General features: G+C 66.2%; 2 protein-coding genes across 2 annotated transcripts; one reads left to right on the top strand and one right to left on the bottom strand.

Annotated features, from left to right (window-relative positions):
* The first annotated feature begins 4,430 nt into the window (after positions 1 to 4,430).
* NEFH (neurofilament heavy chain) lies at positions 4,431 to 10,324 on the top strand. The gene is given in 7 exon segments (XM_059827787.1): positions 4,431 to 4,496; positions 4,498 to 5,080; positions 5,083 to 5,159; positions 5,161 to 5,215; positions 7,275 to 7,474; positions 8,217 to 8,341; positions 8,734 to 10,324. Coding segments are annotated over 7 exon segments (2,697 nt in total).
* A 1,488-nt stretch (positions 10,325 to 11,812) lies between these two features.
* On the bottom strand, positions 11,813 to 26,824 carry THOC5 (THO complex subunit 5). Its single transcript, XM_059827790.1, has 20 exons — positions 26,803 to 26,824; positions 25,488 to 25,601; positions 24,739 to 24,882; positions 23,996 to 24,109; positions 23,240 to 23,337; positions 22,463 to 22,609; positions 19,844 to 19,958; positions 19,200 to 19,332; positions 18,110 to 18,187; positions 17,703 to 17,743; positions 16,668 to 16,767; positions 16,102 to 16,210; positions 14,533 to 14,634; positions 14,152 to 14,248; positions 13,679 to 13,793; positions 13,066 to 13,169; positions 12,892 to 12,979; positions 12,642 to 12,757; positions 12,241 to 12,431; positions 11,813 to 12,002 (listed from the first exon to the last, which is right to left on the bottom strand). The coding sequence occupies exons 2-20, from the start codon at positions 25,581 to 25,583 to the stop codon at positions 11,939 to 11,941; spliced, it is 2,052 nt and encodes a 683-aa protein (XP_059683773.1). The 5' UTR covers positions 25,584 to 25,601; positions 26,803 to 26,824; the 3' UTR covers positions 11,813 to 11,938.
* Between the last annotated feature and the right edge of the window lie 668 nt (positions 26,825 to 27,492).

The raw sequence follows: 27,492 nt of genomic DNA, 5'->3' as shown, positions 1-27,492 counted from the left end.
ACTGTCCCATCCGCCAGCGGGGCCGCGCTCTGCCGCAAACCAGCCGGCTGCATCGCCACAGCACCGGCACCGTACCGCCGAACCCCGGGGGGTGGCAAGACCCTGCGGCTCCCACCTAAGTTGTAAAAATACCCCTCCAGTGTCCGCCCGTAAAGGAGCCACTGGTGAGTGCCACAAATTACCCCGCACCTTCTATAACGAGAGGAGCCACCGATTTGCAGCAGCGCTGAGTGCAGACGGGGGTATGTGAACGCAGACGGGGGTCTGCGGACGCAGACGGGGGTCTGTGGACGCAGACGGGCTGGCAGCCAGCACGTCCTCTCACAAACCTGTTACCGAGAGACCCACACGCTCTCCAAGCGGGTCCGTCTCCCACCAACCAACAGGTTAAGGTGCCCTTTTTTAATAACTCACGGGGAAAAGCCCTGCCAAAGCGACCGCCGTGTCAGCACGGCGCCCGAAATCCCGGCAGATCAGTTCATTTGCTGAGCCGCCGCCTGAAGGAAGCGCCGGCATCTGGCCCTCAGTTCACCCAGATAACAGGAGGGCCACGAGAGCGGCCGTACGCATTGAAAATGAGTCACCCATCAACCAATAATTGGGGAATAAAGCCCACAAACAGACAAGGGAAAATCCCAGGGTGTCCCCTGCGCCGCGCGTCACCGGGCAAAGCAGCACACGGCCATCCCGGTACCGCAGGGCCCCAAGCGTCGCGCTCCGGAGAGCCGGGCGGGAGTTGATCACCTCGAGCGGGGATAAACCTCCAGCGTCCCTCCCGGAACACCAGCTGAGCACCCTCAAAGACACCGAGGACCCTCTTCCGGAGGTGTCAGGACACAGCATCGCCTTCCCACGGCAGAAGGGACGTTCTCCAGCCAGGAAAGCCGCGCTCCGCAGGGCTCTGAGGACGGACACCTCCTGCCGCCGAGTTCCCAGCCTGGCTTGATCCGAGTAAGGACCAACACCGCTGGAAAGCCCCGCGGGGTCCCAAAGTGTCCGGTTTGTTCAGAGCGGCAGTCTGAGGGGCGTGGGAAGCGGCCCGGGATCCCACAGCCACAGGTTTGGGGCAGGAACACCCGATCGATCCAACCGCGTACCCGAGGAACCCGTTTCTCGCCCCACGGGAGAGCGGAGGGTAAAACCCCGTCCGAGCCCCCCCCGCTACGGGGGGACGGTGCCCCGACGAGTTTTACACCTCTGCCAAACTCCGTACGGTAGAAAGCAGCCGCAGGGAAGGAGAACACCTATAACGCACCTCCTTTAGGCAGAAGCTGTTTCACAGACTCCTTTTTTATCAGATTTGGGGGTTTTCCACCCTAAAACCTCCCCGGAGGGGGCGGTGAGCACAGGGTACCAGAGCGGGTGCCTCCCTGTCGGATCCAGGCCCAGCTCCCGGCCTCCTCCACGTCTCAGCGGAGGCCGGTACCGACCTCTTCCCGCGGTTCCCCTTTTCCCGGGCCCCCCCCAGCCCCCCCGCCGGGCCCGGTGCCCCCCCGAGCTCCGGGCCCCCTTCGGCTCTTGACTCCTTCCACCTCCCGCCCCAGAGCCGGGAGCTCGGCGGGGCACGGGGCTGCTGCGGCTGTACCCGGGAGCTCGAGAGGGAGGCGGGAGTGGGGGGGACGCCCCGGTGGCTGCGGCAGACCGGGAAACCCGCGCCTCCCGCGGGACCTGCCCCCCAGGAGCCATGCCCGGTGGCGGCTCCGGCCGCTCCCCCGGGGGGTACAGCTGGCGGAGGGGGGGAAGCGGACTCCGGGGCTGACCCCGGGCCGGGTGGGGATTGTTGGGACACGGAGCTACGGAGGGCGCGGGGAGAGGCACACACCCGGGCTGGGCCCGCGGCGGCACCGCGGGGCGGGAGGCGGCCCTGGGCCGGGAGAGGCCGGAACCGGGGCTCCAGGCTGGAGGGGGCCCCGTGTGCTGCCGCGCCTGGGCGGGGGGCGAGGCCAGGCCCGGGGGGGGGGCGGGAAGGGCCCGGGGGGGGGGGCGGGAAGGGCCCGGGGGGGGGGGCGGCCCAACCCGGCCCGGAGCTCGGCCCACCAACGGGGGGGCCCGGCCCGGGGCGCACACGGTCAGAGGCCGCCAGCAGCCCCCGCCGGCGGGGAGGGCCGTGCAGCGGGGCCGCCTGGAGGAGCAGCCGCCGCCGCCTCCCGTGCTCGGCCCCCCGCCCCCGGCCCGGCCCGGCCCGTACCTGCTGCCGCCGCCGCCGCCCGCTGCCACCGGCCCAGCGGAAGTGAGCGCCGCGCGGGGGAGCGCTTCCGGGGCGGGGCGGGGGCGGAGCTGGGGAGGGGCTATGGCGGGGAGGGGTGGGGCTATGGCAGGGAGGGGCGGGGCTATGGCGGGGAGGGGCGGGGCTATGGCGGGGAGGGGCGTGGCTATAGTGGGGAGGGACGTGGCTATGGCAGGGATGGGCGGGGCTATGGCGAGGATGGGCGTGGCTATAGTGGGGAGGGCGTGGCTATGGCGGGGAGGGGCGTGGCTATAGCGGGGAGGGGCGTGGCTATGGCGGGGCGGAGGGCGGGAGCGGGGCCGGGGGGGAGAGGGGAGGGGCGTGGGGAGACGGGGTGGGGCCGGGGGGGGGCGGGAGGGGAGAGGGGACACCGGAGGGGCTGTGCCGGGCCCCGGGGACGGGACAGGGGACCGCGCCCCGCGCTCCTCCTGCCCGCCGCGGCCTGCACCGGGGCACTGGGGGTCCCCCCCGTCCCAGCATGCACCGGGGCACTGAGGGGTCCCCCCCCCCGTCCCAGCATGCACCGGGGCACCGCAGCCATCACCCCTCCAAGCCTCCCAGTGACCCCTGCCAGGGCTGGGGAGCGCTGATTGGCTGGGCTCCACGTACCCGGCTTCTGATTGGCTGGGCTGCACGTACCTGAGGTTTGATTGACAAGGAGCGCGTCCCTGGCTGCTGATTGGCTGAGCTCTGCTTCGCTGCGGGTTGGCTGAGCTGGGGGTACCTGCGGACCGGTCGAGATCTCTATACGTTGATTGGCTGAGCTGCAGCTGTGCTGATTGGCCAGCTGGGTTACGCGTGCTGACTGGCCAGATGACCTACGAGTGCTGATTGGTCGGGCGTGCCATGGGCGGGGCTGCCCACCCCCCCAGGGCGGGTTTGGGGGTCCCCCGGGGGTCGGTGCCCCCCCCTGGCGGGATGGCGGACCCGGTTCTCCGCCCCCTCCCCGCCCGGAAGCCCCCCCGGACCCCGCTTTGGGGGGGGCCCGGGGGACCCCCCTGCAGAGCCCCCCCCCCCCCCCCCGCCGGGGGGGACCCACAGCCCCGAGCGGTGCCCGACCCCGGGGGGGGGTCGCAAAGTGTGTGTGTGTGGGGAGGGGTCGTGTGTCCCCCCCCGCGGGTCCCTTCTCTGTCACCCGCCCGCGGGAGGGGCTGTCTGGGCCCCCCCGGGGTCCCCCCGCTCTCCTTCACCCCGGGGGCCGGGCCCTGCTGTGCCCCCGGGGGTCCCGCTCCCCCCCCCGGGGGTCCCACTCTCTCCCCCGGGGGTCCCTCTCCCTTCGGGGGGTCCCCGCTCCCTTTCCACGGGCCCCTCGCTCAGTCCTCGGGGGTCCCCTCTTCCTTCCCGGGGGGACCCCGTTCTCCTCCCGCGTGGTCCCCACTCCCTTCTCGGATGGCGCCCGTTCCCCATCCCGGGGGTCCCACTCCCCATCCCGGGGGTCCCGTTCCCCACCCGGGGTCCCACTCCCCATCCCGGGGGTCCCGTTCCCCACCCGGGGTCCCACTCCCCATCCCGGGGTCCCGTTCCCCCTCCCGGGGGTCCCCCTCCCCATCCCGGGGTCCCCCCTCCCCATCCGGGGGTCCCATCCCCCTCCCGGGGGTCCCCCTCCCCCACCCGGGGGTCCCCCTCCCCCTCCCGGGGTCCCCCTCCCCATCCCGGGGTCCCGTTCCCCACCCAGGTGTCCCGTTCCCCATCCCGGGGTCCCACTCCCCACCCGGGGGTCCCCCTCCCCATCCCGGGGGTCCCACTCCCCACCCGGGGGTCCCGTTCCCCATCCCGGGGTCCCCCTCCCCACCCGGGGTCCCGTTCCCCTCCTGGGGGTCCCCCTCCCCATCCCGGGGTCCCACTCCCCATCCCGGGGGTCCCATTCCCCACCCGGGGGTCCCACTCCCCATCCCGGGATCCCGTTCCCCATCCGGGGGGTCCCGTTCCCCACCCGGGGTCCCACTCCCCACCCGGGGGTCCCCCTCCCCATCCCGGGGGTCCCACTCCCCACCCGGGGGTCCCGTTCCCCACCCGGGGGTCCCCCTCCCCACCCGGGGCGCGGCCCTGGGGTCCCCCCACACCCCCGGTGCTGCGGCGCGGGGCGGTGCCGCTGCGGGGTGCCCATCCCCGTGGCCGGTGGCGGGGCGGAGCGGCCGCCCCCGAGCCCCTATAAAGCGGAGGGCGGCGGCGCCGGTGCCGCAGCGCGGACGGGGGGTTGGCCATGAGCCTGATGCTGGAGCCGCTGCTGGGCCCCCCGGGGGGGCTCCGCAAGGACCCCCCCCGCGCTCCCCCCGCGCTCCGCCGCCTCCAGCGGTTTCCACTCGTGGCCGGGCCCGGTGGGACGCGCTCGGGGCGCGGGGGGCGGCAGCGCGGCCGCCTCCTCCACCGAGAGCCTGGACTCGCTGAACGGCGAACCGCGGGCGCGGAACGAGAAGGAACTGCTGCAGACGCTGAACGACCGTTTCGCCGGTTACATCGAGCGGGTGCGGGCGCTGGAGCAGCAGAACCGGGCGCTGGCGGCGGAGGCGGCGGCGCTGCGGCAGCAGCAGGAGGGGCGCTCGGCTATGGGCGAGTTGTACGCGCGGGAGTTGCGCGATATGCGGAGCACCGTCCTGCGCTTGGGCGCCGAGAAGGGGCAGCTGCGGCTGGAACGGGCGCGCCTGACCGAGGACGTGGCCGCGCTCCGGGAGCGGCTGGAGGGGGAGAGCCGGCAGCGAAACGAGCTGGAGGCGGTGACCCGCGGGTTGGCCCAGCGCTCCGCGCAGGCGGAACGGGCGCGGGGGCCGCTGGAGGAGCGAGCCCGAGCGCTGCGGGAGGAGGCTGAGCTGCTGCGGCGGCAGCACCGGGCCGAGGTGGGTGCGCTGCTACGCGGGCCCGGGCCGAGCCCCCCGCTGAGCCCCCCGCCGCCCTCCGCCCCGGTGTCACCGCCGCCCTCCGCGACCTGCGCGCCCCAGCTGGAGGGCACGGCGGTGCGCAGCACGCTGCAGGCCGAGGAGTGGTTCCGCGGTGAGTGGCTGTGGCTGTGTCCCGCCGGGCCCCCCCCCCCAACTCCCCCCTCCGCTCCCCGGGGTGCGGGGACCCCGCGGGCTGCCGCGCGCCGGGAGGGCGTTAAGGCACCCGCGCCCCCGGGGGGTGCGGGGACCCCCCAACATGTACTGTGCGCCGGGAGGGCGTTAGAGTAACCCCACCCCGGGGGGTGCGGGGACCCCCCTATATGTATTGTGCTCCGGGAGGGCGTTAGAGTAACCCAACCCCGGGGGGGTGCGGGGACCCCCCCCCATATGTACTGTGCTCCAGGAGGGCGTTAGAGTAACCCAACCCCGGGGGGTGCGGGGACCCCCCTATATGTATTGTGCTCCGGGAGGGCGTTAGAGTAACCCCACCCCGGGGGGTGCGGGGACCCCCTATATGTATTGTGCGCCGGGAGGGCGTTAGAGTAACCCAACCCCGGGGGGTGCGGGGGACCCCCCCCATATGTACTGTGCTCCGGGAGGGCGTTAGAGTAACCCAACCCCGGGGGGGTGCGGGGACCCCCCTATATGTACTGTGCGCCGGGAGGGCGTTAGAGTAACCCCACCCCGGGGGGGTGCGGGGACCCCCCCCATATGTACTGTGCGCCGGGAGGGCGTTAGAGTAACCCCACCCCGGGGGGTGCGGGACCCCCCTATATGTATTGTGCTCCGGAGGGCGTTAGAGTAACCCCACCCCGGGGGTGCGGGGACCCCCCATATGTACTGTGCGCCGGGAGGGCGTTAGAGTAACCCAACCCCGGGGGGTGCGGGGACCCCCCCCCATATGTACTGTGCGCCGGGAGGGCGTTAGAGTAACCCCACCCCGGGGCGTGCGGGGACCCCCCCATATATACTGTGCTCCAGGAGGGCGTTAGAGTAACCCCACCCCGGGGGGTGCGGGGACCCCCCCATATGTACTGTGCGCCGAGAGGGCGTTAGAGTAACCCAACCCCGGGGGGGTGCGGGGACCCCCCCCATATGTACTGTGCTCCAGGAGGGCGTTAGAGTAACCCAACCCCGGGGGGGTGCGGGGACCCTCCCATATATACTGTGCTCCGGGAGGGCGTTAGAGTAACCCCACCCCGGGGGGTGCGGGGACCCCCCTATATGTACTGTGCTCCGGGAGGGTGTTGGGGTCCCCCCCCGGGGGCAGCAGGGAGCCCCACCCCTGCCAGCAGCTCCCGGGTGTCTGCGGGTACGCTGGGGCACGGCGCCGCAATGCGTTTCGGGGAGGGTGCCACGGTCACTGCTCCGGCACCCCGAAAGTTTGTGGGGTGCCGCATCCCCCCCCCCCCCCCCCCCCCCGGAATGCCGCAGGGCGCTCTACCGGTCCCTCCCCGCTGGAGCGGGGCCCGGAGTGTCTGCGGGGAGGGGACTACACGGTGGGGGCGGGGGGGAGTGCCGCATCCCCGGCGGGGGGGTGGGGGGGGAGCAGGGGTGTTGGGTGGGGCACTACGGTACTGGCGGGGGGGGGCGGGAGGGGCACCCCGGGGCTCAGCACCCATGGGCGCGCTGGTTCAGCACCCTGGAGAGCGGCGGTTCAGCACCGCGGACAGCGGCGGGTGCGGCACCTCCGGGCGCGCTGTCCCCGCGGGGCGCAGTCTGCCCCGAGGGCGCGGGGGGGGGGTCTGTGTGTGTGTCCCCCCCAACCCTGTCCCCCCCCTTCCTCCTGTCCCCCCGAGTGGCTGTGGGGCGCTGCGGCACTCCCCCCGCCCCGGGCTGGAGCCGGGTGGGGCAGGGTGGTGTGCGCAGGCGGCTCTCCAGGTCACAGGGGTTGCGGCAGGAGCTGGAGGGGAGAGGGAGGTTCGCAGCGTGGGTTTGCGCTGGGAAAAGTCCAGGAGGGTGAAAACAGCCCTCCTGCCCGGGCACCGCCACCCCCCGCACAGCGGGAGCACAGGGGGAGCGAGGGCTGGTGCAGCCGGGGAGCCCCTGCCCGGGCCGGCTCCGCAGAGGACGCGCACGCAGAGGACGCGCGGTCTTAAAAGATGTGAGGCTCCCCAAGAAGGGGAGGCTGCAGCCTCCCTCCCCGCAGCTTCTCCCTTCCCCTGTCGCAGTGAGGCTGGACAAGCTCTCGGAGGTTGCCAAGGTGAACACGGACGCCATCCGCTTGGCCCAGGAGGAGATCTGCGAGTACCGCCGCCAGCTCCAGTCCAAGACCACCGAGCTCGAAGCCCTCAAAGGGACCCAGGAGTCACTGGAGAGGCAGAGACAGGACTCGGAGGAGCGCCATCACGCAGATGTCCTGTCCTACCAGGTACCGTGGCGCAGCCGGCAGCGTCCCAGAGCTGTCGGTTGGTGGGGAGGGACCATCCAGCTGCCATGGAGGAGCTGCGCTGGTGCTTTGGCTTCAGAGATGGTGCTGACCAACAGCAAATACTGAGGGTTGGGTGGAGAGCCGCGGCCTTCCCCAGCTCCTGGTGATCAGTCACTCAGAGCCTGAGGTTGCATCCGGACTGTTGCGTCCCTCACCCCTGAAGGAGCTCTCCCCCATCTCCGCCGGGCTTTGGGCCACCCGTGACACCGCTGAAGCGTGGCCGGGGTTCGGGTCCTTCTGTCCCACAGCTGGGAGCTGCAGCACAGGGCTGCACCGGGTGGTGGCTGTGGACTGAAAGACCGTCCCCGGGGTGACGCCCCATCAGCCTCAGGCTGGGGCCGGGTGGTCATCAGACTCACCCAGACGTCCCTACAGCTTGTCCCCGCACTGCCTGGAGCTCTGGGAGGGGGCCGGGGGCTCGGCTGGCCGCGGTGCAGCTCGCAGCAGGGGCAGCGCGGGGCTCCCGCCAGCTCCCCCAAGGGAACGGGACACACTGGAACGTGTCCTCTTCCCCCGTGTCTGCGGGGAGAGGCGGGTGCAGACCCCTCTCTGAGGCCACCCCAGTACTGGGTGAGCAGTCCCTCCTCTGGAGACCAAGGGAGCCTTTAGGGGTGCTCCGTGTCCCCCTTCTCCTGGGGACTGTCCCCCTCCATCATGTCACCAGTTGCTCTGTCTGCCTCAGGAAACCATCCAGCAGCTTGACAGCGAGCTGAGGAACACCAAGTGGGAGATGGCAGCTCAGCTCCGGGAGTACCAGGATCTGCTCAACGTCAAAATGGCTCTGGACATTGAAATTGCTGCCTATAGGTATGGGGGTGCCAAGGGGCAGGTGGGAGAGGGGCTCAGCCCGTCCCCAGTGCTGGTGTCTCCGGGGACCGCTCCTCGAGGGCCCTCGCTAACACCTGGGCCCTTCTGGGTGGGAGAGAGACCATCCAGCCTCCACGACCGTGGCGGGCAACGTCCAACTGGATGACGCAGCCCTTTGCGGAGGGAAGGGTGAGGGAACCTGCACAGCTCAGGGCGTAGGAGCAGGAGGGTCAGCCGGAATCTTGAAAGCAGGGCAAGGAGGGTGACGGAGCCGCAGGGCAAGGAGGGCGACAGAGCCGCAGGGCATGGCTGGCAGCTCCTGGTCGTGGGAGGCGGAGAGAGCTGGGTGAGAAGCAAGCACTGACAGCCCTGCTCTGGTCTCTTCCTGACAGAAAGCTCTTGGAAGGGGAGGAATATCGGATCGAGACTGGTTATGGGATGATCTCCTTCCCTGAGGTGGTTCCCAAGGCTCCCAGCATCCCCACCAACATCAAGGTGAAGAGCGAGGAGAAGATCAAGGTGGTGGAAAAGTCTGAGAAGGAGACCGTGATCGTGGAGGAGCAGACAGAGGAAATCCAGGTGACTGAGGAGGTCACAGAGGAGGATGAGGCTGAGAAAGCGGCTGAAGAGGAGAAAGCTGAAGAGGAGGAGGAAGAAGAGGAGAAAGCTGAAGAGGAGGCGGAAGAAGAGGAGAAAGCTGAAGCAGAGGGCGAAGAGGAGGCCAAATCTCCTGCAAAAGAGGAGGCCAAGTCCCCAGAGAAACCCAAGTCCCCCTCAAAGGAGGAGGCCAAGACTCCGGCTGTCAAGTCCCCTGAAAAGCCCCCAAGCCCCTCAAAGGAGGAGGCCAAGAGCCCGACTGTCAAGTCCCCAGAGAAACCTGCACCCCCCTTGAAAGAGGAGGCCAAGAGCCCGGCTGTCAAGTCCCCAGAGAAACCCCCAAGCCCCTCAAAGGAGGAGGCCAAGACTCCGGCTGTCAAATCCCCTGAAAAGCCCCCAACCCCCTCGAAAGAGGAGGCCAAGACCCCGACCGTGAAGTCCCCGGAGAAACCCGCAACCCCCTCGAAAGAGGAGGCCAAGACCTCAGCAGTGAAGTCCCCAGAGAAACCCTCAACCCCCTCCAAAGAGGAGGCCAAGACCCCGACCGTGAAGTCCCCAGAGAAACCTGCACCCCCCTCGAAAGAGGAGGCCAAGACCTCAGCAGTGAAGTCCCCAGAAAAGCCCCCAACCCCCTCGAAAGAGGAGGCCAAGACCCCGACCGTGAAGTCCCCGGAGAAGCCCCCAACCCCCTCAAAGGAGGAGGCCAAGACCCCGACCGTGAAGTCCCCAGAGAAGCCCCCAACCCCCTCAAAGGAGGAGGCCAAGAGCCCGACCGTGAAGCCCCCCGAGAAAGCCAAATCTCCTGTGAAGGAGGCGGCCAAGTCTCCGCAGAAAGAAGTGGCCCCAGCCAAGGAGCCCACCCCCTCCCCTCCGAAGGAGCCGAAAGCCCCTGCGAAGGAAGAGGCAAAGGCTCCCTCCAAGCCCGGAGCCGAGGAGGGCAGGAAAGAGGACGCTCCCAAGAAGGATGTCGCAGCCAAGGTGGAGCCCAAAGAGAAGGCAGCTGCGGTGCCGGAGCCTCCGGCCCCGCCGGTGAAGGAGACCACCAAGCCAGGTGCCAAACCTGCGGAAGAAGGAAAAGCCGAGAAGGAGACTCCACCAAAACCTCAGCAGGAGGTCGGCAAAGCGGCTGCGAAGGAGACTGAGAAGCCAAAGGCTGAGGAGAAGGTGGAGAAGCCAAAGGCTGAGGAGAAGGTGGAGAAGCCAAAGGCTGAGGAGAAGGTGGAGGAGCCCAAGAAGGAGAAGGTGGAGGAGCCCAAAGCTAAAGCGAAACCCAAAGATGACCCCAAAGCCAGTACGGAGCCCCCCAAGGCCGAGGCGCCTAAAGAGGCCCCCTCCAGCAAGGAGGGCAAAGCCCCGGAGCCGGCACCCGCCCCGGGAAAGAAGTGAGCAGAGTCCCAGGCGCCAAAGAGCACCTCTGGGCGCGGGAGCTGCTCCGCTCCCCTCCGAGGGCCAGGCCCGGAGTGGCGACCTCCCGCCGGGCCGGGCTTTACCTTAGCAATATGTCCGTGTGAGAGACGCAGCCCCTCGCCGCCCTGCCCCGGCGGTTTGGCCGATAGCTTCCCTAGCAGAACGTGATACACGCCGAGCGCCACATGTACACACTTGAATTATAACCGAGGAGAAGAGACCCCCGGGGGACCCGACCGCCCTTCTCCTATAAGTGCATTTATTTAATATACGTGCAATGGATGGACGAGCGCAACGCAGAGCTCTAGCTGCTTGGGAGGGGGGCTGGCGGGGTCCTTCCCTGGCCCGGGGGTGACGGCTGTCCCTCCGAGCGGTGGCCCAGGCTGCAGCCGGCTTCGGTGGGAGAGGCTGGGCGCCGCAGGAATGCTCACAGACGCAGGGTGCACGAGGAACCTCAGCCCACTGTTGTTTGCTTTCTGTGCAATAACCAAATAAAGTGCTTACAGAGACCCCCCGCCGCTGCTGGCCTCCTCTCTGGGGTGGGAGGAGGAGGAGGAGAGGGTGAAGGAAGGCAGGGAAGCCTGGCCGGGGGGGCTGGGACCTGTCACCCAGGGCTGGGGGGGTGACACGCGCCTTTCCAAGGTCCCAGGAGGAAAGCCTGGGGCGAGCCCACCCCCCAGCAGGCACAAAGGACGCGGTGGGACGCCTGTGCGATCCCTGCCTGTGCAGGGGCCGGAAATGGGGGCAGCCCCCCACCCCGCGGAGGGTTTTAGTGGTTTGGGGTTTTGTCTTCCTTCCCTTTTCAAAGCGTGGCTCCCAGGGGGGCGGTGGGGCCCCATTTAACCCGAACACTGCAGCACCGCCCCGATGGCACGGAGAGGATCTGTCAGCCTTCCGGGGAGGTATCGCCCGCAGGGGAGACGCTGGCGGGCAGGAGGGACAGTGCCGGTGGGAGCGGGGATGGAGCCCCAGCTCCGCCACCCTGCCCGTGGGCCAGGACCCACAGCGGGGAGCCGCGAGGCGCTGGGGAAGGGGCGCGTCCCAACTCCCTTTCACCCAGCAGGGCGAGGCGGGGTGCGGGGATTCCCACCGCCCCCCTGGCAGGGTGCGGTGAGGTCCTGCCTCTCCCAGGACAGGGCTCCGCTCCCTGCCGCAACGCCCAGGGAAGCGGCAAAGCCGCTGCCTGGTTGCAGGGTTTGTGCCGAGTCAGCTGGCTGGCGGCCAGCGCAGGCAAGGACAGGCTGGGCCGCAGTGCGGGCTCCGGAAAGAGGCTATTTTTAGCCATCTCAGTTTTTAGCCACCTCAGTTCCGCGGTCCCGAGGCCCTGCGGTGGGGAGGGAGGGCAGGAGGCAGGCAGCGCTCCAGGCGAGGGGATGCACCAGCAGCAGAGCCCGGGGACAGGGCTGGCTGCAGCCCCCCCATCCCCTCCCTCTGCACAAAAGGGGCAGGCACACGCTTTTCCTTCAGTTCGGCATTTAATCCCTTCAGCTACAAAACCTTCAAACGAAATCTAAAACCCGGGAAAAGAAACTGGAATGGTGGGAGGGGGCCGCTCCTCCCCGCGGCCAGGACGAGGGCGATGCCCGGGGGTGCTCAGCGATGGCTGAAGAAGCCCTGAGGATAGTTGAACTTGAAGGGCTTCAGGCGCATGGGCCCCCTGGAAGAGGAGAAGAGGGAGAGGCTGACCCAGGGGGTCGGGAAGCCCACGGAACCCCCAGAAAGCGCCTGGTCCCGGCGTACTGCCCCGCTGCGGGGTGCAGAACCCCCCAGGCGACTAGAGAGGCTTCAAGGCCAGTGCCAGGTCAGGGAACGGGGACAGCAGTGCCACCAGGAACCCTGCCAGCACCCTCAGGTCCCCCCCAGCTCCTCCCTGCCCCGCGGCCCCCGGCTCTAACCTGACCAGGCGCAGACACATCTTCTCCTGGGGAAACTCCTTGGGCCCCTCCACGCTGGTGTCGTGGGGCTCCGTCTCCAGGTAGACGTCCAGCACCATGCACAGGCGCTGCAGCTGGTTGGTGAGGAGCTGGTAGCCCGGTTTGGGCCCCCACAGCTCCTTGTAGTTCACGTTGACCTCGCTCTCCATGGCCTGGCGGAGGGAATGGGGATTGGCGCAGGCTGGGGTCTCCGCTCCGCCCTCCCAGGCCCCACGGCTGCATCCGGCAGGTCTTGGGGACCTGCCCCGAGCTGCCTGGCCACCAGCTCACCCCAACGGCTCGCTTACTACGGACGCAGAACCGCTGGGAACGCCCCCCAAAAGCCAGGACCTCCGGCCTGCTCTCCCACCGCCCTGGGTTACCCGAATATTGTCGTCATTGCTGCCGGTTCGCTCTCCTTTCCAGTTCAGGCACAGGCTGAAGACGGGCGGCAGCGTGGAGTAACCGGGGTTCAGGACGACGGCTGCCTGGAGCTTGGCTGAGGAGGGCAGGGAAGAAACGTCACCCACAGCCCACAGGGCCTCCAACCGGTCCCATGAAGACCCCCAGAAGGTGCCCTGGGGGCGATCGGTGGGGGAATTAGCAACGGCCAGGGGAAGGAAAGGTGCCTACCTGTTCCCCTTTCTATCAGGGCCATGTAGTAGAGGTGAGTGTCTTCAGCCAAGCCAGCCTCTACCACATCCTTCGTGTACGGCAGCTCCTGCGAGGAGAGGCAAGAGGAGGAGTCAGCAGCTGTCGGCGCCCCGCGGGAGCTGGAAGGGACAGGGCCTCGCACTCGGCACCTACCGCGTAATCTTCGTAGGGAATGGCAGCCCACTTCACCAGGCGTGAGACGATCTTGGTAGGGAAGAGATGCTGGCACTCGCTGGAGACTGGCACGACGCCGTGCTCTGAAACCAAGGACAAGGCCAGCTGAGCAGGGGAGGGCCGGGGACAGAGCTCTGTCACTGTCCTGCGGGTGGGGATGCTCCAAAACCGGGACCTGGGGACATCGGTACCCTTCCGCCACCTTCATCAGGCGCTCAGAGAGGAGCAGCGGAGACCTTGGCTGCCATCCCACCGGAGCTCACAGCCTTGGCAGCGCACGCCCGGCCTGCCCGACAGGCGTATGACAGGCCAGGGTGCGCGCTTCACCTCCCGCCACGGCCCGAATCGATTCCCAGCGCAGGGACGGCCCGTCCCAAAGGGATGCTGGGCATCGAGAGGGGGCACAGCCTTCCTCTCCCACCCGAACCAGGGCAGCCCTCGCAGCCCCGCCACCTCCGCTGGTGCCGAGGACGACTGGGAACGCTGAGGGTGGCACTACAGATCTGTAGCACCGTTAAAGGTGACATCAATCAGCTCTCCTCTGCTGCTGCACCCCCCATCCCCTGGCACGGGCAGGGAGCCAGGCGCTCACCGAGTGACGCAAACTGCTTGTGGAGAGCCAGGCGGGACTGCAGCCTCGTCCGCAGCAGCTTCACAGTCAGCTCCATGTGGCTGGCGCTCAGCGAGTTGTCCGCGGGGACCGTGTGCTGTGGGCAGGAGGGGCCGTCACCATCACGCCCGCAGGCCCCCACTGGGGACCCTTCGCTCCAGGAGCCACCCCACCCAGCCACGGGGACAGGGACACACTCAAATCGCCGCTCGGTGCCCGGAACAGGGCTTAGACTATCGCACGTGGGAGATAAAAGTACGTTGGCGCGGCCCCGCTGCACAGATTTATCCCAACTGAGCCTGTCCCAGCCAAGGGCACGCAGTGGTTTGGGAGCGGCTGGTGCCAGCGGGCGCTCTGGGGTCTGGGGGGGATGGGACAGGACACACAACTGTCCCCAAAACCCTCCCAAATCGCAGCTCAGTGTTGTGGTGGAGAGGGGAGGGGGTGTGACGTGCCTGAGGCTGATCCTTAGGGAAATGCAGGCCGCCCAGCTTCTGCACCCACACGTAGGGGTGCCCCAGCTCTGTCACGTAGTCGCTCAAGGTCAGGATGCTGTGGGGACAACGAGGGAGGGTTACGCCACCGCAGAGCGTTCCCCGCCTTGTCCCCCCCCACACCCGGCCTGCGAGCCAGCCCGAGGGAGACGCTCCGTCCTCACCCGCGCCCCACGCTGCACCCAACGAGCCCACCCGACGCCGACTGGCAGGACGCCGGCTTCCCGGCTGCCGAGCCCTCGCTGACAAGCCGGGGAGGGCCACACGGCGCGGGGAGCGGGGCAGTCACGCCAACCGCCTGGACAAAGCTGCCCCAGCTGTGTGGGGCAGCGCCCCACTCACCCCACTTTATCAAACTGGAACTGGTTGGCCGGGTTGGGCGTTTTCCTCCCGTGGTCTCCCGGATAGAGGCAGTTGAGGAGGGAGTCTGGGGAGAGCAGGTCGCTGGCGGGAGGAGGGAAGAGATGAATCAGCAGCAGCCCGGGCGCTGTGTCTCTCCGGGGCGGCCACTGACAGGCTCTGAGCCCAGGGAAGGGGATTATGAGCTCCACGAGTTGGGTTTTGAGACCATAATGGCTTTCCCCTAGTTACACTCCAAAAGGAGATCTGCCTCTTCCCTGGCTGTGAAGAAGACAGAAATCCCAGGGCACCCGCTCCCCGGTTTCCCAGGACGTGGCTCACTCCAGCGCATTAACTCTGAAACCTACTGATGTATATGGAGAAACCATCGCCAGCAGAGGCAGGGCACGGCCTGATGGCTGTTTGCCACCCAACACGCTTACGTAGAGGAATTCTGCTTAATGAAATAAAATTCTTCATCTCCGACTGTACTCAGAAGCCCGACCAAGCGTAAAGGGCTGTAGGATTTGGCTCAAGCCACAGCCCCACTGGTTGGGGGCAATACAGCCAAGGGCAGCTGCGAGGGAGGGAGCACCCTGCCCAGGAACCCTGCGGAGAGACTCGAGCTGCTGTCGCGGGGATTTTGGGTACCTACAGGGAAAAGAGAACCCCAAGAGGACTGGGAGGCCTCGTATGGGACGGGCTGGGAGGCAGCACTTGCTTCCAGGTAAGCCCAGACCAGCCTCTCCCGTGTCCCTCCTCCTCCGGCACCTCCTCCCGGCCCGGGGAGAGCCGCTGGAGAGCGGGCAGCTGATGGGAGCTCCCTGGGCAGGCTCCCACAGGCGCCATTTCAGCTATTCCTCACACAAATCGGGCTCCAGCCGTCTCCGGGGAGAAGCAGACGCATCTCCCACCCTCAAGACAGGGTGACCCGCAGAGCGAGCGGGTGAAGGGAGCGGGCAGGCACGGGCTGCGGGAGGGAGGAAAGGGGTTCAGCTGCGAAAGGGTGACTGAACGGGACGAGCAGGAGAGGTTCTCCCCCAGCTCCTGACAGGCCTGGCACCGCTCGAAGAGGTTCCCAACCTCCCTGCCCCTGGCTTGCCGCGACAGAGGGAGAGGAGGAGGATGCTGCCTGCGCTGCAGCAGCCTGGCAGGGCTCCTGGCAAGACCCGGGAGCTAAGGGGAAGGATACCGCCGGGCAGGGGAGAGGATGCGCTGGAAAGGATCACCTTGAAAGCCCTCCCCAGAGGCAGAAGGAGAAGCCAAGACAGCACTTCCAAACTGCAGCTCTGCACAAAGGCCCTTGAAGTGCGCCAGGATGAGGGACTGAGGTTAAAACCTCACCCGCTGGGAGCAGGCAGCTGGGCGCGGAGTGCCCCGGCCCACCGGGCACAGGAGCTACAGCTGAGCAGAGGGACATTGCCACCGCACGCTGCCCTTGGCACAACGTCGCTCTGCCAACGGGTCACTCGGAAGAGAGCACAGCAGGACACCAGGGCAGGGCGTTCATGGCAAGCGGAGGGGTCGCTGCCGGATGAGCTCCCGGCTCAGTGTCCCCAGGGCTCTCCTTACCCGGCACTGATGGCAGTTGTCATCTCAACGGCAGTGGTCACCTTGGATTTCACCGTCATGACGTTGAGGTTCATCAGGTAGTAGAAGGTCAGGTGAAGCACGTTTTCATCTGCGCCAATAGAGAAGGGACAACACCGCTGTTCGCTCTAGCTCGGAGCGCTCTGCAGAGGGGGACATACGTGTCCCCCTGCCAGGACAACAGCAAAGGGGGCAGAGAGGCAACGTGGGGAGTAACTGGCAACCGGTGCACCGTAACCTCCAACACCGTTCCGTCAGCACTTGCCAGGTTGTACCTGTCAGGCCCAAGACCCCGGGGCAAAAGAGAAAAGCTCCCAGGTAGGAGGAGGAAGTTCAGAGCAGGGTCACCCCACCCACGTGGGCAAGAGGAGCTCCGGGAGACAGAGCTGCTAAACCACCTCGTTCACTCTCCCCTGGAAGGCCGCTGGGCTGAGGGCAGGAAAGCCTCTCCGCGCCCCGAGCTCTCCCCGAGGACCAAAGCGCTGCCGAGCTGCTCCCCGACCTGCTGTCGCACACCCTTGGGCGCTCTCCGCCAAGACCCCGCTTACCTTTGCACTTCAGGTCGACGGTGACGGACAAGGGGTGCCGCTTGAGCATCTCCTTGCGCTTGTCGTCCAGCTGCACGCCCAGGGTGGGTCTGCGCCGCTTCTGGGGAGGGCAAACCAGAGCTGTCAGACCCTTCTCCTCCCACCCCTCGGCAACCCTTGGCCCCCACCCTCCTCTCCCGCTGCTCTTTCCTTCCAGTCTAGTTCCCCACTCCCCCAGCACCGCGGCCGGAGCAGCCCTTGGGAGGGAGCGGAGCAGGAAATCTTTGCCCTGCTGCAGGGTGAGGACAAAGCAGCGCTGGTCCCCATCGTTCCTTCAGCTCCCAGGATTGTCCCTGCCCCTGTGAGACGGGCCCAAGGACCCGCTGGCCCCAAAAGCTTCCCCACAGGGGCAGAAACTGAGGCCCTTCCCGTTACCCTTCCCCACAGCAACAGCCCGACACACCAGGCGCTGCTGCCGGGTGGTGGGGAGTGGCGGCACGAACCTCCTGTGGGCTTCCGTGCTGGGAGCAGCCAGCACCCACGGCCTCTCCCCAGCACCCAGAAGGTACAACCTGTAGGACCTAAACGCCGCCCCGAGGGAGCGCTGAACCACCCCCAGGGCAGAGTTCGGTTCAACGCTTTGGGCAGGGGATGGACACGCATCCCTGCCCGGACAGACACGCATCCCTGCCCGGACAGACACACATCCCTGCCCGCCGGACGCAGCCTCCCCAGCCCGAGGCTATTTATACAAAGTGGAACAGCTCCAGCCGGAGAGCTGCCGCTGCCGGGTGGGATGCGAGTGTGGTGGGACGCGAGCCAGGCAGATTTGTACTCTGGCTCTCCTGCGTTCGGGACAGAAACTGGAAAGGGCACCTCTCTCCCCGCAAGAAAGAGCTGGGTTTAACGTCAGCGCACCTCCACACACGCTGACAGCGCGTAGGGACCAGTTCCGAGCCCCACTCGGGCCCAGCTCCCCAGTTGGCAGGCGCAGGTCCGTTTGCCCACGATACTGCGTTGGGAGAGGACCCAGAAGGGGACAGCGCTATCCCTTACCGTGGTCTGCTCTTCCTCCGCATCGGAATCGCTTTCGTCATCTGTGCGAAGAGAGGAGCGTAAGCGGGGACCGCCCGGGGCTCAGCACCTTTCCCACAACCAGAAGGACTACCAGTCCTTTCTCCAAGACCACAGCTCCCCCCGACATCACCATCCCCCCAAAAGCGAGGCCCTAGCAGAATGCAAACGCACAGGAACCTGTGCCCCGGGACAAGGGGTCACTCCAAGGGACGAGGGACTGTGAACGTCTCTCAGGAAGGAGGACCTGGGGACGGAGGGGATCCGCCGCCGGGGACTTTGGCCAAGCAGACACCGAGCACTGCGCCACCTCAGCACCCACCCCAGAACCCACCCGCTTCTCTGCCCATCCCTCTGCCCGCACAGAGCATCAGGCAGTCTCTACGCACCCTGCGAGTCCTCAGGCGGCTTGTACAGGGCTTTGGCTTCCTCTACGCTCCCTTCAATGGCGACCACAAGCTTCTTATCTACAGAGGAGACATAAAAACTAAGCTACGAACCCCGCTGCTGCATGGGAAAGGCAGTTAGAAGCTGCCCCAGAAAGGCACCGCTTCATGGCTGCACGAGGCAGAGCCCCGCGGCAGAGGAAGGTTGAACGAAGAGGTGGTTGTCCGGAGGGCTCCTGGGGGCCACCGCAGGGCTGGATCTCCTGGATAGGACGGGGTCGGAGGAGGGGAAACGCTGGGTTTTGAGGGACTGTCCCCGGAAACCATAAAGGCCAAATCTTTATCGAGAGCCAAACAGGGCTGGGATCCGGCTGGCACAAGCAGGGAGCGAGGAGCCGCAGGTACTCGTTAGCAGGGACCTGGTGCGGCCAAGTACCACAGCGTGGTCCTTGCACGCTCCTCTGCTGCCTGCCCCGCTCCTGCAGCGGCATCAGAGCCGGTGAGATTGCAGCTCTCACGCTACGCTTACGGCCCTCTCCGCACGGGGGATGCGGACAGCTCAGGGGAGCCCGAGCCCTGCTGGGAAATCCCTCCCAACTCGGGGAGGCTTCGGAAAGCCCCTCAAAATGCAAAGCTGCCTAAGGGAATGAAGGTTTTCGGGTGAGCTGCGGGGAAGAGCCTCTGCGAGGGCAGGCAGAGGTACCGCCCGCTCTGGAGTCACCACCACCCCTGGGGTGACAGCTCTCGGGAGGTCGCGTCAGCACTGAGCCAGCTCGCAGGCCGCAGGGACGTCCCTGCCGACCTTGAGAAGTGGGCAGAGGGGGGAAGCGAGCTTCCTAAGCGGTTCTTCCAGCGAGGGAGCTGAGCAAACAAGGTTTCAAATGCTGCTGCCTCATCGTGCTGGCCCCCAGGCCACCCTGGGCTCAGCAGAATCCGGCAGCAGAGCAGATGGGACAAAAAGGACCTCCCAAAGTGTCCCCAGAGCAGTGCTTTGAGTGAAATCTGGCCTGAGAGGGGAACGTTACCCCCCAGCCCCAGCCGGTGACAGCCCCTCGCAGCGTCACCAAGGACTGCGCTCCCCCTCGGTGCTCACCGCAGGCCTGACCGTAGGCGCTGGCTTGAACGAAGAGGACGTAGAGAGGCGGCGGGAGGTGTCGGGCTGTCTCGTACTGTTTGTGCGCCTGGTCGAAAGGCATGAAGAGATACTCCTGGACAGGCAGGGAAGCCTGGGGGAAGAAGAGGGCTAACCTTCATCGCTGGGAACAGAAGAGTTCGCCCTCCTCACCCCTTCCTTGGCCCCCAGGCTGGCGAGCGGGAGACTGGAAACCAGCACAGCGGTGCGGTGCAGGGTTAAACGCAGCCGCGAGCACGGTGAAGCCCCAGGGAAGGGCTGACAGCTCTCCTTTGCCGGAAAACTTTTGGATCTGAAAATAACCCAGTTCCTTCTCCTGTTCTTCCCTCCCAAGGCAATCACAAGGGGCTGGAACTGCGTATCGCTCTCCAGGGAAAGGCCCATTTAATGACTCCTCCATCCGCAGTTCTGCAGGAATTGCCGCATGAACAAGGAGACTCCAGAGGAGTCTCGGCACGAGGCAGATCTACCTGCCACGCTGGCTGGGAGCGACACGTCTCCAAAGCAGAATCAGCCCAGGCCTTGCACCGCTCTAACACAGCCCTCAGAGCCTGACCTCAGCTCAGCCCCAGAGGCCCTCTCCCCTTCCTGCGGGGCTCCAGTACCTGCATGATGCTGTTGAGTCGAGGCTGGAGGCTGCTCAGATACTCCTTCTTCACCTCGATCTCCTTCAGGATCTTCTCTTTGCTGGTCAGGCACTCCTTGTACTTCTCTGCCAGCCTAGGGGTGGGAATTCGGTTACCGTCACACATCCCAGCTACAAATCCTGCCGGGGCCCGCCTGGGTCACGGGCCCCAGCTCTCCTGAACTGACAGAAGTCACGCAGAAACCAGGAGAGCTCAGACGCGGTGACAAAGAGCTCTTCAGGCCAAGGGCAAACGGAGCCGGAAAGGAACCGATTAGAGCTGGAAAACAAACAGGGAGAGAAAGCGGAAGCTCAGCCTTGTGCTGTGCTCCGAGAAGGGACAGCAACCGGATCTCCCCTCAGCAGACCCGCTCACGCGCCAGCCTCTGCGGCCAGCAGCCACGCCGACGGAGCCCTGACGACCCCGCCAAGCTCCTGAAGAGGCTTTTCCGCTCCGTATCACCCAGTCGCTTCATGCCACATCAACTCCTCAGTTAAACCCGTGCGAGTCGAGGTTTAACAAACTAGCAAGTGCTCCTCTGTAACTGGGTAGAAAGCCCAGGAAAATGCAAGTTCACCCCGACGCTCCGAGCCCTGGGTACACTCGTGTTCAGGGAGAACGCGTTAGATCTCCTCGCTGCTGTTGACCGCAACCTCCTGCCCAGCAGAAAGCAGCGGCAGGGAAAGGCGGGTACGGCGGTGCTGCCCAGGACGAGGCACTGCCCTGGCAGGGGGAGCAGCCGCCGGGGGGGCTCAGGCGCTCCCCTCTCAGCACCCTGCTCCCCACCGGGCCGGAGCACCCGCAGGGCAGAGGACCCTCCATCCGATGGGCAGCAACGGACCTGACGGCGCAGGACTGAAACGCTTCTGTTTCAAGCAAAACTATGTTTGCGTTGGGTCACCGCACCCCAACAGGCTCCGACACAGCACAGTTTTGACGTCCAGCTTTCAGACACCTCTACCGAGCTCCCCAAAACAGAGCCACAGCGAGAGCAGCGGAGATCCCTCCAACACCATTCAAGATGCACCTTTCAGAGGGCTCCAAAGCAAATCCGTTACTCCACGTGGTTCCACCGCTGAAAACACCAACGTGACAGTTATGGATAGACGCTAACAACCCCGACAGCGTCAGAACGTGCCCGGAGCACTACCAGCATCTGCTCTTGAGGCAGCTGAAGAGGCTATTTCCCACCGCAGCAGCGGCGAGAGGTGAACAGTGTTCCCTGGATACCATGGGGCGAGGACTGGGGATCGGCAAGGCTTCTCAGCAACCCAACACGCAACCGCGGGACAGGCTCAGTTCAGCTTGTCTTTGCCCTCTCCGCAGTTTGCGCTGAACAATCATTTTTCAGGAGGATCCTCAAGAGATCCCCAGGTCAAAGCTCCTCTACAAGCGTGTGCCACAGGCAGAGCCGTCCAGAGGATCTCGGCCGCAGCGTGAACCTTCCACCAGGCAGAAGCAGATGGGATTGACGTGAAGGATCTGGGAGAGGCGACGCATGAGGCGTTCGAGCCACGCAGCACCCGCCTGCAGCACCTCTCGCTAGTCCGCTCCGCTGAGCGGCTCTGCTTGTGCAGCGCCTACCGGCAGGTTCACAGTGATCCTTCCGGAGGGCTGTCTCGGCTGCCGCCTGCCTGAAAAAGCTGCTGCCCGTTATCGAAACACAGGAACGCTGCGTCGTGTTTGCTTGTCGTGAGGGGCAAGAGTTGACGGAGTGGCTGAGGGACCTCGCGCGTCAGAGCCTGCACTGAGGAGGTGGCTGCCACAGCGCCAGGACAACAGCACCCGGCACAGCTCGGCCGGGATGAGCGCTGCGCAGGCAGCTCCCCACCGTGGCACGTGCCAGGAGCACAGGCAGGAATGGCAGCAGCGCTGGGCTGTGCCACTGAGCCAGGCTGACTTCATTTTGCTCCTCTGCTCACAGCACGGCAGACAAAACAGGGAGCGCTTTGCCCAACGTGGCACATCTTGCAGAAGTGGAGTCTGGGTGGAAGCCCGTAACTGCCCACCCTTTGATATCACCCCTACGGCGGGAGGCGTCCCCGTTCCCTGCTGCGAGAGTCTGCAAGCAGACGCTGCGGAAACATCAAGCAATAGAATTACTTTTGTTCCCTTGATACCCAGCGCTGACGTTTGCTGCCGCGGTGAGAGAACAGGCGTGGGTTTATCAGGAGAGCCAAGACGCCTTTGCTGTCGTCACCCAGAGCACAAGGCGCAGTCCCAGCCGGGCAGTCCCCCTCGCAGAGCTGCTGCGGCCAGCATGGGGCTGCTCTCGCACCGGTTTGGGGGTTGCTCAGCTCCCCGGGATCCCCCGGGGCTCTCTTACATCAGGCGGGTGAAAGAAAACACCGTGATCTACAAAACAAGGATCCCACCAAGCCCAGCTCTACACAAAGAGCAATCCTCCACGCCGAGGGCTCAGTTACACAATAAATCCGTTGCTTGTTCTACACCCTATTTCAGGAGGGTGTCAAAACCTTTAAAACCTTTAACACCCACGCTTGCTTCACCCGGTAGCCGCGCAGCGCGCTCCGGGGGGTCTGTCGAGAGCCGTACCCTGCAGCAGGCTGACCCCAAACCGAGACGCCGCTGACCCACCTCTTGCGCTGCTCCAGCTCCCAGTCCAGGCGCGCCAGGGTCTGCTGGTGGGGCTCGGACAGCGTGACGGCAGGCCGGCTGATTTCGGGGGGGGCCTCTTTGTAAAACTCCTCCAGGCTCACCAGCTCGATCTCCTCATGTTTTGACCTGCGAGGACGGACAGATCAGATCGGGGAAGGGAGGGAAACGCTGCAGCAGGGCTAAACCCAACCGTACCTCACAGGAGAGTAGTCAACGCCAACGCCCCGTGCCCCAGCTTCGCTCTGCTACGTCAAACACCACAGCGTCAGCGAGCTGAACCGCAGCAGAGCTCAGCAGAGGAGGGAAAGGTCTGAAGAGGGTCCCTCCTTTCACGGAGACACCTTCCCCGCGTGGTTAACCAAAGCGCTATTTGAAACAGAGCTCTCCTGGCAGCAGCACAGAGCACTGCCTATGCAACGAGCACGGCGGAAGGCTCGGCTTTCGGAAGAAAGCTGATACACGGAGGCCAGAGAGGCCTTGAAGAGACCAGCGCGGCCACGTCTTTGACATTTATGTTTTCTCCTCCACTGTCCCTCTATCACAATAGATGCCCTCTTCCCTCCTCCCTACACGAGCCTCTTTCCCTGTGTCCCAGCACGAGAACCCTGGGACGCTCCGTCCCTCCTGCATGGCGGCATCTGGAGCACCCGCTCTCCTCCCGCAGCGGCCTCGGGCAATGTGCCAAGAGATCCCAAAGGTTGGAGGGCTCTCCCCCACCTCAGACCACCGCTCCCTCTCCTCCCTGGCCAAACTCACTTGAACTCCAGGCATTTGGTGATCTCTTTCTGCAGGTGCATCACCTCATAGAGCAAGTTCTGGAGCTGCAGGTGATATGCGTCGACCTTCTGCTTTGCCTGAAACGCAGACACGGCCAGAGCAGGGGGTGAAGCTCTGTTACCTTCCTCCCAGCAAGCACACCCCGCAAGAGTCACCGGCACGCACCCCCCTCACCGTACCAGCTAGGGACAGAGGGGTTTAGGGTATGTAACAATATTTTTTTTGGAAAAAAAGACATTTTCAAAGGCTGGGAAACCAAATGATCGTGACATCAAACCGATTCTGCTCCCTTCCAGCACGTTTCTGGCATGGAACAGGGCAGAGCTGCTGGGGCACACGGGCCGAGTCCCCTCCCGTCCCCTCAGCGGTACAGTGAAAACGAGCGCTGTTCAGGAACTGTGAAAAGCTCTCCGAGAACTCCGGGTAAGGAGCTTCGGGGCCACCCGTATACATATTTCTCAGGCCTGCAAGCACACTGGACTCCTGAAATAGAGCTTTCCAACTCCCTGTTATGTTTGAGACGGAAGCAGATACCGCTCCTTCATCGTTTGTTATAATTACAGCTTTGACTGCACTGCAGCAGAGTCTTCTGATAAACCTCTAATTCAAAAACCAGAACCCGGCTGGCGTTCCGCTCCTCCCCGGCACTCACACGCAGGACAAGCAGGAATGGCACCGTCTGCGATCCCGCTAAATCCCAACCTGTATTCGTCACCCCCCAGCTGCCCTCCGTGCCTCGTGGGTTTGATCTCTCCCTTTCTTCAGCCGAATATGAGCCAACCGGTTGAGCTTCTTCAGGGTCATGAAATGGACGCAGCTCTGAATCCGCCGCTCGTCGATCTCCGCAGCCTGAGTGGCAGGAGAGGGGTTTTAGAAGCAGGAGAGATGGCTCTCGCCACAAAGCCCCTTTGCTGCAGGCGCTTCCTGCGAGTCCTGGCACAAAGGGGGCTCCACGCTTCCCTAAGGAGCCACAATTCACGTCACCAGCGCTTCCGAGGGAGCCTCCCGCTGCCAGACTCACGGGTCACCCGCTGGAAATAATATGGGGGGGTTTCCGGGCTCGCTCCAAGTGATTTTTTCTCGGCAGTAGGAACAGAGGCGTTTGAGCCCGAAGCGCTCACCCGACCGCGCAGAGGACAGCCCGGCGGTCGCAGTGCCTTCCCCAGCCCCGGCCGAGGCTGCGGGACAGCGAGAGCCCGGCCACGCCGCGGCAGTCAGCAGGGGCTCAATTCCTCCCCCAGGAGCCCCCGACCCGTCAGGAGCCCGGAGACGCTTTAGAAGAACTCGGTCTGCGTAACGTCTGCTCAGTCAAGACCAACGCCTCAGCTAAATCGTACTTTACTTTATTTAAGGGAGGCTGTTCCATTTCCCTGACTCTCCCCAGCAGATGTCACGGCTTCTGCTCCCGTTCCTCTCAGATTAAGGAAAACCATCCAAGAACAGAACGCGTTAAATCGAGCGCTGAGCCCTCTCCTTACGTTGTCCTTGATGCCTCTGCTCTTCAGCTCCTGGATTTCTGCCATCAGCCTCTGAAGCTCCTGGCAAGTCTCTCTGTAGAGTTCGTAGTCTTTGATGGGGTCGCGGAGATCCACCTCGCACTCCTCGCTGTAGTACCTAACATCCTGCAACGGCAGAAAGCACCTTCTACGGCTCGTTCCTTCCACCTTCTCTGGAAAGGGCGCCAGGAAACAGACTGCTAGGTCTTGATTCCTGGCTCCGAGCCTTAATCCCAAACCGAGGAGACTTTACACACGGGAGAGGACTTGGTTAACAATCCCGGACACAAATACCACCGGGCGTTAAAACGCCTTGGGAGTTCAGGTCGCCTCTTAGATAGCGACTGGAAATTTAAACGGGTATCTGTCCTGTGCCAGGTATTTCCAAATTACTACAGAGGATAAACCGGGGAAGGTGACCACTACTTCCACCCCGGTCATCCCGCTGCGCACGGCAGTGTTTTAAGGCAACCTGCAACCCCCCGCGGGTCCTTTCAGCTTCGTGCTCACTCTCCCTCTGCTTCCAGAGAAGCATTTGACTCCCTGAGCGCTGTGTTTGCTGGTTCAGAAATTCAGAGAGGGAGTTTCAGAGGCGCTGGGAGCTGGCTCGTCCCTGGGGGAATGGTCTCACGGCTTCCCCATGGGGTGAATAAGGCCGGCAAAGAGCGAGAACAGCTCTTTTTAAGGCAGGAGGCAAGCACCCTGCCGCAGCGGGCAGCCGGGTGCCCTACCTGGTCGGCATCGGCCTTGCCCCGCTTGCCGTCCTGCGGGCCCCCGTCCGTGCGGATCACTTTGGGTTTCCTCTTCTTGCTGGATTCCGAAGACATGGTGCTGCCAGTCGAGGACTGGGGGAGAAAAGGCAAAGCCGTCATCCGTGGGGGCCCAAAGCCGCAGGGAACAGGGGCTGTCCCAGGCCCCCTTCCGCCAGCCCACACCTTGGGCTCGGCCGTCTCCCACCCCCATGAGCCCCTGTGCCTCCTCCCCGCTCCCCACCCTCAGCCCCGCCATAGACCCCCACCCCGGGGCCCCGGGGCCTCCGCTCCTCCACAGCCCCCCGGCCCCCAACACACCGGGCCGAGGCGCCTCCGCTCCACCGGAGCCCCCCCAACACCCCGAGCCCCGGGGCCTGCGGTCCTCTAGAGCCCCCCCCGGCCCCCAACACACTGGGCCCCGGGCCCCGCGCTCCACCGGAGCCCCCCCAACACACCGGGCCCCGGGGCCTGCGGTCCTCTAGAGCCCCCCCCCGGCCCCCAACACCCCGGGCCCCGGGGCCTGCGGTCCTCCAGAGCCCCCCCCGGCCCCCAACACCCCGGGCCCCGGGGCCTGCGGTCCTCCAGAGCCCCCCCCGGCCCCCAACACCCCGGGCCCCGCGGTCCTCCAGAGCCCCCCCCGGCCCCCAACACCCCGGGCCCCGGGGCCTGCGGTCCTCCAGAGCCCCCCCCGGCCCCCAACACCCCGGGCCCCGGGGCCTGCGGTCCTCCAGAGCCCCCCCCGGCCCCCAACACCCCGGGCCCCGCGGTCCTCCAGAGCCCCCCCCGGCCCCCAACACCCCGGGCCCCGGGGCCTGCGGTCCTCCAGAGCCCCCCCCGGCCCCCAACACCCCGAGCCCCGGGGCCTGCGGTCCTCCAGAGCCCCCCCCGGCCCCCAACACCCCGGGCCCCGGGGCCTGCGGTCCTCCAGAGCCCCCCCCGGCCCCCAACACCCCGGGCCCCGGGGCCTGCGGTCCTCCAGAGCCCCCCCCGGCCCCCAACACCCCGGGCCCCGGGGCCTGCGGTCCTCTAGAGCCCCCCCGGCCCCCCGCACCCCGGGCCCAGGCCGCACCGGAGCCCCCCCAGCACCCCGGGCCCAGAGGCCTGCACTCCTCCACACCCCCCCAGCCCCCAACACCCCGGGCCCCGGCGCCTCCGCTCCACCGGAGCCCCCCCAACACCCCGGGGCCTGCGCTTCTCCACACCCCCCCCTCCGGCCCCCAGCACACCGGAACCCCCCCCGGTCCGGGCTCGGTTCCCCCCGCGCGCCGGCGGTGCCCCCCCCCCACTCACTCACTCACTCCGCCGCCCGCCCTCAGCGCCGCCCGGAAATGACGCCAACGGAGCAAACGAGGGCGGCGCAGAGCAGACGCCGTTAAAAAGGCGCCCCCTAGCGGCCACTCCCCTCGGAGGACCGCGAGCAACGAGCGGCAAGGAGGCGTGGTGTCGGTAAAAAGGGGCGTGGTGTAGGAAAAAGGGGGGCGTGGTGTCGGAAAAGGGGGCGTGGTGTCGGAAAAAGGGGGGCGTGGTGTCGGAAAAGGGGGGGCGTGGTGTCGGAAAAGGGGGGGGCGTGGTGTCGGAAAAGGGGGGGGCGTGGTGTCGGAAAAGGGGGGCGTGGTCACCGCCCGCATTGACACGCCCTGCTGGGGAGGGCGGGGCAGCCCCGGCGAGCGAGTCCCCCCGCGGTGGGGCCACGCGTGGGCTTGGGGGGGGGGCTCCGGGTGCAGAGAGGCACCCACAGACATGGGGGGGCCCTGGTTGGGGGGTCCCAGTGGCACTGGGGGTACCCATGGGCGGGGGGGGGGCACAGTGCGGGGTCCCCAGTGGGGCTTTGTGGGGGGGGGGGGGGGGTGGACCGTGGTGTATGAGGGCACCCACGGGTGGGTGGGGGTCTCGTGGTGTGGGGAGGCACCCACGGCCAGGGGTGAGAGCCCCCCAGGGCGGGGGGTGCCCCCCAGGGTGGGGGGGCCGAGCAGCCCCAGCACCC

Source organism: Gavia stellata, chromosome 21 (genome assembly GCF_030936135.1).
Source record: "Gavia stellata isolate bGavSte3 chromosome 21, bGavSte3.hap2, whole genome shotgun sequence".
NCBI lineage: Eukaryota > Metazoa > Chordata > Aves > Gaviiformes > Gaviidae > Gavia > Gavia stellata.
Note: the sequence above shows the minus strand (reverse complement) of the source record. Positions and strands in the feature narration are given on the sequence as shown.

Bases quoted from the DNA above. Each gene is read 5' to 3' on its own strand.
- THOC5 (XM_059827790.1), bottom strand. From the start codon at position 25,583: ATGTCTTCGGAATCCAGCAAGAAGAGGAAACCCAAAGTGATCCGCACG. The intron at 23,338-23,995 runs GCACGGAGGGCA...TCTGCGTTTCAG, and splicing joins GGAGAGATCAAACCCACGAG to GCAAAGCAGAAGGTCGACGC. The intron at 17,744-18,109 runs GTGCGTAGAGAC...CTCTTCGCACAG, and splicing joins GCCGCCTGAGGACTCGCAGG to ATGACGAAAGCGATTCCGAT.